This window comes from Brachionichthys hirsutus, chromosome 7, assembly GCF_040956055.1.
Source record: "Brachionichthys hirsutus isolate HB-005 chromosome 7, CSIRO-AGI_Bhir_v1, whole genome shotgun sequence".
Lineage (NCBI taxonomy): Eukaryota > Metazoa > Chordata > Actinopteri > Lophiiformes > Brachionichthyidae > Brachionichthys > Brachionichthys hirsutus.
The window spans coordinates 3,366,418-3,378,373 of record NC_090903.1 but is presented as its reverse complement, the minus strand read 5'-3'; the positions used below and the strand labels follow the sequence as shown (position 1 = coordinate 3,378,373).

The window sequence follows — 11,956 nt, the reverse complement described above, 5'->3', positions numbered from 1 at the left end:
TTGATTTAAATATAGACATATGCGTTACAATACTAAATTTGTATGTGTCATTTTTTCCCCTGTAATTTTCTGCAAAGATGGAAAAATAAACAAGGGAAAAGAAGTCATTAACTCATTCAGTGCCAGCCATGATCAACTCCAAGCCCCCACAGAATATTCTTTATTATGACTATGCAAACACCGAACCGACCAAGTGAAAGATTAAAGTCTCCTCCTTCACCAGGAAAATAAGTGTCTTCCTACCATTTCTCGGTCCGGAGTTATTGGCCGTTGAAGAGAGGCAGATTTCAAAGTCAGGGTTGGCAGCGAATGTTTGAGTTTCAAAAAACGACTTTAGACGTGAATGGCACTGAATGAGTTAATGACTGATTCAGGATCCGATGCTGCTGCAGGTTTTTTTTTTTTTTTTAATCTGTTACTTTTGAATGGAAAGAGCGTTCTGCATAAAACAGGGACGGACCTACACATATAAAATATATATAAAAAATAAAAATATCAACATTATGCAGAGAATAATCGAGCCAGGCAACGTCTGGGGGTAGGATTTATCTCAGATGAATCTCAGACCTAACTTAAAAAAAGTTCAATGTTTCATAAACTTTTCATACATTTTGTACATCTTAAAAAACGTTCTTTTTTTACAGAATACTTTTTTCTTCATCGACACAATCAACAAGAACAAGTTCATTATTTGTACTGTAATACATGCTACTGTGTGACTGTACTTGTACTCTAACATTCTATCTAATAAATATGTTCATCATCATCATTAACGTCCTTCTTTTGTTAATGAACTGCACTTATGGAAAGGAATCCTGCAGCATTTCATGCTTGTTAAGTTTTAGACTTGAGATAATTGTTTCATTGAGAGTTGCAGTTAAACCAAGATAACTGTGAATCCACGAAAGAGAGTAAAACTTCTTAGATACTCAAAGTATAAAAACTATTATGTAATAATTGTAATTTTGGTGGAAACGTCCAAGTTACTATTGCTAAGTTTTGTGTAGTGATACCAAATGTAAAATTACAGTGTCAAATTTTAGAAGGTAGAACCCAGAGTTTCTGTGACCAGCCGGGGGCAAACAAAAAAATAATTTGTCCTATATATATATAGGACAATTATATGCGCATGGCAATTCCACATTTCAGTGCATAGATTAGGCAGAAATCCATACTTGGAGCAGACTGGACTCAGCCCTGGCATTTAGTTCTCATTTTATTAATGTAGAGAAGACATTTATAATGTTGCTTAGATGATGTCTGATTAAGATCAAATCAGCTTCATCAATTATTTCACATAAACTTTATGTTTACAAAAGGACGGGACAAACGAGAACATGCATGAAGCACCACCTAGTGGCCAAAACCTCCTATTGCATAATTATTTATTTTTAACACCGATAGCCATTCACAGGAAACATTTATCAAACACTTTTGTGAATATTAATACTTTTGGTATAGGAATAACTCACTCGCCTGCAAACAAACAAAAAGAAAAAACATGGGAATTTAGTCTCTTCGGTACACTGGCATATAATAATTGTGAATTCCAAAAAGCAAAAATAAAAGTTTTCACATTAATTTATCCTGTTAAATCTGGAAAGATGGTTTCCAATCCCCCTCCCCCTTACAGAGAAACAACCACTAATCTCAGGGAACCCGACCCAGTCAGCTTTGGACGTGCCGATCACCGCAGACGGCGAGGTATGGGAGGCGTTGAGCTTGTGCGTCTCTGACTGGGAATCCGAGGAAGGGCTCGGGTCGGGCAGGATACGTAGCGCTCGTGCAGCGTCGTCTCTGCAGTCCTAGAAGAAGAAGACGCCGTTTTTAGGTCACCGGCTCTGATGCAGATGCAAACAGAGTAAAAGAATGTCAAACTGTGAACACATCAAAAAACTACTACTGTACTTTCGGCTTGTCCCCCGAGGGGTCGCCACAGCAAACCAAAGTTCTCCACTTCACCCTGTCCTTTGCGTCGTCCTCTCCAACACCAGCCACACTCATGTCCTCCCTCACTACGTCCATGTATCTTCTCCTGGGTCGTCCTCTAGCCCTGTTCCCTGGCAGGAGTCCCTGTCTCTTCTCTGGACATGTCCAATCCATCAAAGTCTGTCCTCTCTGACCTTTTCTCTAACCTCCACTGTCCCTCTTAATGTCTCATTTCTAATCCTGTCCAACCTGGTCACTCCCAAGGAGAACCTCAGCATCTTCATCTCTGCTACTTCCAGATAGAGACAGAGTTCAGACTACAGGGAGATGGTTTGGTGGCCAACAAAGCCAGAAAGTCAGAATAAACAAGAGGAAATCAGCGGGAAAGCACAAGAAACACGAGGCCTGATACACACAGAGGACGAAAGAAAGTCTCTCATCAATGTGGATGGAAAATGGAAGGAGAAGAAAACTAAGAGCAAGAAAAGAAGGGGGGGGGACACGGAACACTGAATGATGATAGAACGTGTGAAGTGTAACAGGAAACAATAAGCAATAAGACCAACCACTGTTGGACTTGTTGCTTCTCATTTGTGTTTTCACTGAGTTTTTAACTCTTTCAGTTCCAGCCATTTTCAGCTCAGCTATACGCTGAGTTTCCCCAGTTTTTCTCATTTTTCCCGATTTTCCAAGCCCCAGAATATTCCTTCCTATGATTATACAAACAGCGAACATATCAAATGAAAGATCTAAGTCTCGTCTTTCATTTTCCCTTGCGGAGTTATCGGCCGTTGAGGCAGATTTCAATGCCAGGGTTGGAAGTGAATGTTTGGGTTGTGAAAAACGTATTTAGACGTGAATGGCACTGAGTGAGTTAAAATACATTTGTTGGAGATTCAGTCGTACTACTTTAGATTGCCTTGTCTATGGCATTGTTTTGTCACTATTGAGTAAATAAAGTGCAGAGTTGCATGCGGTTACACTCTGAGCTCTCATTCTGGAACGTGCTCCAGCTCTACGTTCTGCATCGTTTGATCAGGTTCACTTTGTTTTAGCTTCCTCCCCAATTCACACCTGAGAACGTTTCCTCTTCATCACTAAATTCATCCCTGCACTTCCGCACTGGGAAACTCCAGCGCTGACCGTCGGACTGACCTCTCTGGGAGCCGTGGAGGAACCCTGGGTGGAGTTAGGAGGGCTGCAGCGTCAGACGACCGCAAAGGTCGGGGCGGAGGAGCGATAACTTCTACGATGTCCTTTAAAAGAAAAGAAAAGGAAAGATGATAAAATTACTACATCTATCTATTTCAGGATCAATCAATGAATTGCTAATTCATCTCTTAAGAGCACATAATCGATGCTCGATTGTTCTGGCTTCAAAGTTGCAAGGACTTCCGGAAATCTTTGATCAAAAAAAGTGTCTTCTGATCACTCTGATACGTCATTGATCATTGATCAATGTAATTCCACAGGCAAACCTGAAGGAATGCAGAATTCCAGCCTTTTAAAATGAAAACTGCAAGCGGCCAAGGGGTGGAACATCTCTTGTAGACTGACTGACTATCTAAGTCTATAGTTTAGAGATTCTGGGTGCAGCTAAAAAAAAAAAAAGGGAGATACATCTCACTGAAAAGGTGCATGTGTGCGCGCAGTGAGAACACAAGCATTAGCGGGCTCACCTCGAAGTCAGGCTCTGTCCCGCTGCTCAAGGTGCTGTGAGTGCTGAGTCTGTTGCTCTCGGTGCCTGACGCAAAGGAACAAATAAAAACGTTGATGCCGGGAGAGCCGTGAGTGGAATCTTCCCCTTGGCTCCTGCGTGTCGTGGATTTATGAGCACGTCACCCAACCTGAGTCTCAACAAAGACATGACGGCTATGCATGTGTCCATGCTCATCTTATTTTGTCCTCTGATTATAAGATTTTACAAATCAAACTGGTCTGTGTCTGGGGTTTGGGTCGTACGAACCCCCAAGTTCTGACCCCAGACCTGGCTCCAGGGTGGGCCCCGGTTGCGCCAAACCGGGCAACATCACTTCTTCTTCTCATAGGGACCTGTTTGCCATGGGAGACTCTGCCGGGAGCGTAAAGCCTCACATTCACCCGTTCTGTTTACCCGATTACCGTGTAGGTAGATGCTTCGGGTTCTGCAGCCAGAGTGGTGTGGAGGACAAGCTACAGGCTGCCGTCCAACAAGTCAGGAGGACAAATAAACAACCAACCGACAGAGACACAGGTAAAAATATAAGCTCTTAGTGGAGGAAAGAATAATTGACAGTAAATATAATTTTGGATTTACCTTATGATTCTTGACAAAATATTTTCTTAAAGTTTATGTATGGCCCCAGGGCCGCATGTGGCCCTTTGGTTGACTCGGGCCGGCTCGTCTAAGGTTAATTGGAAATTACAAAATACACACATTTTCTAATTTTCCCTCATGCATGGACTAAAGCTGCATTCAGTGACAGTTTACTATGATGTATCTTTCTTAATGAGCTCAAAGATAATATTGTGATGTCTTTAGGATGCTGAGAACCTTCACACAACTTTCCAACAGTATATTAAACTCAAAATGTGTTTTAGAGTGAATGTGACTGAAAATGTTCACTAATATGAGTCACAAATGGTAAAACGTTCACATTTATTTTACCATTGTTTTGAGAAATTTCATTGAATGAATAAAACATTTTGTACCATAAAATTTCAATTTTTCATTGCTTAATTATAACATATACTCTTACAAGCTTGTAAAAACAATGCTATTTACTGCTCTTTTTTTTTTAAATAAAGAAATACAATTACAATAATGTAGAATTGAGTTCAGCCTTTTAGCCCGGCCCTCCAGAATATTTTCTGTTTCTCATGTGGCCCCCATGAAAAAAATAATTGCCCCCCCTGGTCTATACGCTTCGCCTGACATGCATGTGATTAAAAAGTGGGAAGGAGGACACACTGTTCCACAAACATACAAACAAACAACAAAACTGGGACTCACTCGACGTGCTGGATGTGCTACCCGTCTTCCACCCCCCTCGCTGGACCGTCTGAGGAGCTGCTGGATGGGGAGGAGGAAGAAGAGGAAGAGGAGGAGGAGGAGACGCAGCCGGAGCTCCGGGGATTGGCTCAAACTCAGAGCGCTCCAACGTCGCACTGGATTTCCTCTGCAGCGGAGCGCTGATCTCAAAATCTAATCACCACAAGGATGCATAAGAGATGCTTAAAGATTTACGAGGGATCACTTGGAGCGAAAGAAACACAACCCATTTCTAAAGAACGAAGTCACGTGATTTTTACCGAGCTCCTTTCCTGACCTCTGTCGACTTTTGTGACGTCTGATGATGCTGTCTCGCAGCAGCTTCAGGTTTCCCTGGAGACGAGACACGTTAGAGCGGTTCCTTGAACGCTAACCTGCAGCAGGCGCGCCACAGAGCTCCCACAGCGGACCCCCACCTTTTGGTAGCGTAAGGAGCTGGACCTGTGCTTGTGGTCAAACTTCCAGGCTTGGAACTCTCGGACGGCGTCATCCACAGTGATTTCCCCGACTTTCACCCTCTCCTGCAGGGAGATGAGCTGTCTCTGTCCGGGGGTCTTCATGCCGGCGTACGGGTCGTACGTAGAGGAGGGGGCCCCCGTCACAGGAGGACCTGAACGGTGCGAAAGGTTACCACTGCACCCCTGTGCTACCGCATCAACGTATGGAATGTAAACGACAATAAGCAGACCCCGGGGGGGGGATTCCCGTGTTCTTACCTGCAGGATATCCCAGCTCCTCTGCTGTGCTCCCATTGACTGCGTCTTTATCTGAAAATACTGCAACACATTTTGAGCAGCTCTATGAAATCAAGATGCGCAGAGATAACATTTAGAGACTGATCCCAAACCTCTGAAGATCACAGGCTGGCCACACTCAGACTCGGGTCTGGGCGTGGGGGCTGGGGCCCGGTTGAGGAGGATGGGGCTGTAGATTCTGCTGTTATTCACGGTATCATAGACGCCATGTAGGAAGCGGTTGTACGGATCCTCCTCCTCCTCCTCCTCGGGGCGATGCGGGCCACTCAGATCATCCGTTTCTACGCCTTCACCTTTGACGCCCTCGTTCTCGCGCAGGTTGACGCCGTCATCTGGTTTTCCTGAAGAACGCGATTCAACCTCGTGCATTTTTTTTCTCGGCGCCTGCGTATTTATCCTTTTGAGTGCCGATTGTGCGCTTTTCAAGTATACCTTGGAAGAAGGTCCTTAGCATGAACTCCTCGGGATTCTCTACCACTTCACTCATTGCCTCATCTGGAAACAGAACCGCTACTTAAAATCGCACTCATATTCTTTCACTCTTTAAAAAAACTAACTGTCGGGACAAACAAATAGAATCGGCCTTACACAGGTCGTCTGCGCATTCCGGGGAAATCTCCAGCATGGACTCGTACACGTCCTCCGAGCAACTGGGGTACCTCATCATCATGCCTCGAGCGCTATTGGACATGAATTCGTACACCTCTGCATCCTCCTTGGGCTCCTCAGAGTGAGACTGCAGCATGTCCTCCGTCTCCTAGAGCGGTTTGAGCACAGCAAACGCTCCCCGGTGACAAACTGAAGGGAGACACGCAACAGGGGAGGAAAAAGGAATCGGCGCCGGACTCACAACAAATTCGTCCATGAACTGCCTGAGATCGGAGAAGCCGCTCTTCTCCGCCAGCGTGTTTGGGTAGTCGCCGTGCTTGTTCATCACACTGTAGGCCTGCAGGGCTCCGGGGCAACGGAGGAGAACGGCGGTCAGCTTCTTCAAGCCGTACTTGGCGGCAAAATGGAGCAGCGTGGGAAGCTCCTCGGTGCGCTGATCTGAAGCACAGCGAGGAGGAATCTCGAGGAGTCTCGTCGCATCATGCAGGCGCTGCAGTGGTGGAGCGAAAAACGTCAAGTCTACTCACATGCTGCCATATTCTCGACCTCAATCTGTCTGACTCCAAACACCCGGAGGCCGGTGGCAGGCATCTTGGACGTCAAAGAGCCAGCCAGCATCTCGTCCACGGACTCGGCTGCGTTACACGTCAAGTTGAAGGCCTGAAAGCAAAAAGCGAAAGCTGTCCAATCACAAGCTGTCCAAGCGCTGGGTGAGACTGTGTGGGACGTGGCGTCCCACCTGGCAGAGGAAGTTAACCGGACTCGCAGCATTTTCAAAGTGACGGCTGATCGCTCCCATGTCGGTGTAATACGTCACAGACCTCAAGCTCACGCGGGATTGGCCCTCTCGCATGGTAAGAGAAACTTCTCCAGCAGGCATATCTGGAGCAAAAAACAACAACAAGCTTTTATTGTGAAGGTCTTATGACAGCAAATAGATGTGAAGGCCGGCGACTCACCAGGTGCACTGACACTAATAGTGTATTCATTCTCCAGGGTGCCCGGGACTCTTTTTGCCGGCCCATTCGCAGGTGAAAATTCCACCTCGGGTAGCGACTCGTCATCGACTTTACAGATGAAAATGATATGAAGCGTTTGCTGTTGCTGTTTCAAAATAAAAGCACAGCAGAATGCAACATGGATTTCTATTTTCAATAGCAACACTGCGTGTCTCAGACAATCAGCGTGTCGGTTACAGTGAAGGGATTGATCCAAAGACTGTCATAGTGTCGTACCCCACAGAGAACTCTGCTGGGCTGAACGGTGAGACAGGTGAGGCGGGGGGTCCCACCGGTGGCCTCGCTGCTCACCGGATCGTCTGCCTTCACCGCCGAGGACGTCGCTTCCCCTTTGTGGTCGGCGGTGGGATTTGCAGCAGCCGTCGAGTCGTGCGACTCCGCTGTAGCTGCAGTTTCAGTCTCACGGTCGTTCTCTGCTCGCCTGCCTTTGAATAGCAAATAAGAGGGAATCCATTACTTCTATTGTTTGTCTAAAATATCCAGCTCTGGAACAGGGCGGAATTCTATTCCTGTTCTTGATCAACTGCTGAAGAAACTGAATAAGTGCTGAATATTTCTTGGCAAATTTCAACCCCTATATGCAATAAAAAAACACACACACAAAAAAACTCAGTTTCATTGCAGTGGAAATGAGCCCAAAACTTTACCACACAAAAGTAAAAACATCTGCGCATCATGACATTCATTAAAGTGAACTGACCCTTTAATTTATTGTGTATATTGTCAGTGCATCTAAGTGGCTCCTCTCATTTCTAAGGTTACATAAATGCTGCGCCACAAAACGTGCGCTTTTGGAAATGCAAAAATTGATGAGAAAGAAAAAGTAGAAATGTCACAGCTGATTGATATGAAAATAGCCTTAATCTGATTAAAATCAATCAAACAAACAAACAAAGACCCCTCTTCAGGATCTGGTTAAATCTCATTGAATGTCATGCGGGGAGGTGGAGACACCAAAGCCTCCAAGACATACCGTATTGGCCCGAATATAACACGACCCCGGATATAATACGGCCCCCTCTTTTTCAAGACTCAAGTTTGAGAAAATACTTTTTGAACACCAATTTCAATTTTTATACAGAAAATAATTACAGTGCATCTGAAACAAATGATTATAACAATAAATTCGAGAGAAAAAGCATGTTATTTTGCCACATTCAAATCATGCAAAAACTGTCTCACATCTTAATATCTGAACATTTAAATATGTGAACTAAAGTGCAATCACATTTGTAAATGAATGGCTTCTGGTTTTTAAAATGTAAATAAACCAATCTACTGTGATAAAACAACAAAATTGCAATAACTGCATTAACCATCAAAGTGAAGTCTAACTGGGGGGGATCGTTGTTCTCCAGCGCCTCCGGGGTTAACTTCCAGACTTCACGCTGGGGACGAAGGCTGAAGCTCAGCAACACAAGATGGACGCCGGCCAGACGTGCTGAATCACTGAAGCTGCTTTATTTTACTTGCACTGTTAAACAAAACTCCGTTTCCTCCTATTGCTCGCATATCTCTGTCTCCTAGTTGCGCTGTCTCTCTTTCTCTCTCACACTCGCTTGCTCCGGCGGGACACACCCCAGTTGGACACGCGCACACACACACACACACACACACAGACACATCTCACAACATATGAATTAGGAAAAACATCGCAATAAAATAATGATAAGCGTTTGCTTTAGCCTGGGGAATTCAGTTCACCATTCGTTGTAACGATATCTGGCGCCATCTAGCGTTCAGAATGGGTATAATGTTTAGACCCCGAATATAACACGACCCGACTTTTTCAGCCTAATTTCAATGCAAAAAACATCGTGTTATATTCGGGCCAATACGGTATATTTAAATGGGATCCACAAACCTACAAAGGAAGTGTAAAATGTCAATAAAATCTTTTCAATGGGTTTTGAGGAGCTGCACATCGAATGTGAGCTGTTTGTTGGGGGGGGGGGGCACAAAAAACACTGCGTGTAACAGGGTTTGCGTACTTTCAGAGAGGGACTCCAAAATGGTGGAAACGTAGACCGCAGGCTCGTCCTCGGCAGAGAGTCTCTTCCAGCGGGACCAGTCTTCAAAGATGTCCATCGGCGCGCTGTCCTCCGACGTGCTGCACGTCAGCGCCACCACGCTGTGTGGAGGACAAAGGAGCGTCTGAAGCCCCCCCAGCAGCTCAGGCTCACGGATCCTGTCCAGCATCTCTCCCATGAGCAGCAGCACCGTGCATTTGCAGCTTCGGGCGCGTTCGAGGTCAAATCCGTGGCGCCGACCGGCAGGGTCGAGCGCGCACAGGAAGATGGAGCTTTTGCGTAATTTCCCCGAGGACGTCAAGATCTTCTGCAAATACGTGGCCCATTTGTGTGCGTCGGCCGTGTAGAGAATTAACAGTTCACGTGTAGAGACAGATCCAGGATCAGCTGAGGAACAGAGCGTGTTGCAGTTTGGTTAGTATTTATATCAAACTGTGTGAACACTGCCCTGTTAGTGCGGAATGTCATTCATCGAGGGGCGGATCGGACGCAACGGGGCTGTTTCGTGTTTGAAGAGGCGTCTCCTTAAATGGTCGAGTTGATTTGAGATTCGACCTCCAAACGGAGAAAGTGTCCAACAACATCATAGAAGCACAATCTCGTAATCTGGCTGTAATCCAGCGCTGAGGATTAGATGCTTGGCTGCGTGATGCGTGGGGCCCAAAGCAGGAAGCGTCTGCCCCGTGAGGCGACTGCTGCTTGGGACTTTGGTTTGTCACTGCAGAGCCAGCGTTTCTGCAAACCGCGCGGTCATTACAACGTTTAATCAGGTCCAGTTCAACTGTCAGTGGCAAAGGAAGCCAAATTCACCGCTCAACTCTTCCTCCCCACCCCCACCCCGACTCACAGGTCGCCCGTGAGGACAGCCGACGGATCTGACATCTATTGCTTTTAGGACGGCTAACTGAAACGATGGCCAACATGCGAATGCAACCGGACAGGAAGGGCAAGACGGGGCTTCCTCTTTTCTTTTCATCCGCTCAAAAGACAACTTTAAAGGAAAGTTCACTTCAATCTCTTCTTCAAAATAAAAGGCAAAGAAGTAATTGTGCAATAAGCGACGGCCATAAAAAGCGGCTTTAATGTGAGTATAGCTCGTGGATGTATTTTCCACCACTGCTATCTGACGAAAGCGACCCACAGAGAAGACCCGTCTCGTTTACCTGATTTAATGGTTGAGGTGGGCTCCTCCATGGTTTAGAAGAATCAGTGGTGGGTAAGATCTGCCCCCCTAGCAGGACCACGGTCAGCACGCCCCTGCCTTTCCTGTTCAACTGACACAGGTTCGGGTTTCATCAGCAGCAGCTGGTTTCCACTCGGCTGCATTAATAGCAGCCCTTTGTTTCCTGATTCTGGTGCCCGACTTCCTGAAAATATGTTGCAGCAAATGCACAACAGCGGTGTCATGTTGCGCCGCATGCATGCCTGTGATGCAGGTGTAGCAGAATGCGGTGCGATGAGTTCGATTCTGAGGCGGATATCACCGATATTTTTCGGGAAAAAATATAGGGGCACGCTTGCATTTCAGGCTACTTTAATATTAGCGATAGAGATTTCTAAATCTTTGTATCTGTGTAAAAGAGATATCAAATATAAGTAAACATTTACTTATAATAGAGGCTTTAAAAAAATCATATCTTGTAAAATATGCATTTAATTCACAGTCACGAAGAGATCCGATTTGAACTATCATGAAAGATGTCTTCTAGACCTGATCCAGAATGAGGTCAGGAACAAATAATAGAGTTTAACATTGAAACCCCCATATATGGATTCAAAAATCTTGGTTGGTGTATAAAAATACCAAGAACAATTTAGAACCTTTAGTCCTTGTGGACGGTGTAAATCCAATTAGGAGGGGAACGAGCTGCTTGGCGGAGGTTTGCACTGTGCATATGGAATATGATATATCGGGAGTGTCTCTTTACTCAGAGAACTGCAGCAATGTTGTTACTTCGAGCTCCAGATTATCCATGAATCTTCCCTCCAACTGATTCCAAAAACGTGGTGCCTTAGAGACACAACCACTAGAGGGCAGCAGCCAATCAGATACATTCTGTCAAAGGCCCGTCCTCCTCCGAGGTCAACCTGCAGACATGTCAGCAGCTGACTCACTCTGCCCCAGACAGGAAAGGAATTCAGATACCTTTGTTACTTAAATACGTCATCACGATCAAGGTAAAACACTTTTTATTTTATTATTATATTACATTGCTCAAAGTGATGCAACAAAAAAAAAGCAGTTGATTTCCTGTCTGCTACTCTCCTTGGACGACTCCAAAGGGAGTAGCAGACACATCGTCAGAGGAACTTGAGTTGATGGATTTGTAACCGATGTGATCTGTGCTGTTGTTTGTGCCTATCTGTTTGTTTGTGGGGGGAGTCTGTGCTTTAAAATTAAACAGGATAACTAAAAAAAAAAAACCTTGAAGGGTCCAATCAACCACAAACATCACATTTTTACAATAAGACTTGAAGAAAACGACATCAGACTTTATTTAAAATCCAAATATAATAAGAAATACAAATGTTTTTGAAATGTTCTAAACATTAAAGTTATTGAATAAAGATGTCATTTTCCAG

General features: G+C 45.1%; 1 protein-coding gene across 1 annotated transcript; it reads right to left on the bottom strand.

The window, feature by feature from the left end:
* Positions 1–1,301: 1,301 nt before the first annotated feature.
* Positions 1,302–10,567, bottom strand: pik3ap1 (phosphoinositide-3-kinase adaptor protein 1). Its single transcript, XM_068741494.1, has 17 exons — positions 10,537–10,567; positions 9,335–9,760; positions 7,560–7,768; positions 7,284–7,428; positions 7,064–7,206; positions 6,852–6,984; positions 6,566–6,762; positions 6,304–6,472; positions 6,148–6,210; positions 5,808–6,056; positions 5,677–5,736; positions 5,377–5,570; positions 5,221–5,293; positions 4,922–5,113; positions 3,609–3,673; positions 3,073–3,185; positions 1,302–1,841 (listed from the first exon to the last, which is right to left on the bottom strand). Exons 1-17 carry the CDS (start codon positions 10,565–10,567, stop codon positions 1,688–1,690), a joined length of 2,616 nt encoding a protein of 871 aa, XP_068597595.1. The 3' UTR covers positions 1,302–1,687.
* Between the last annotated feature and the right edge of the window lie 1,389 nt (positions 10,568–11,956).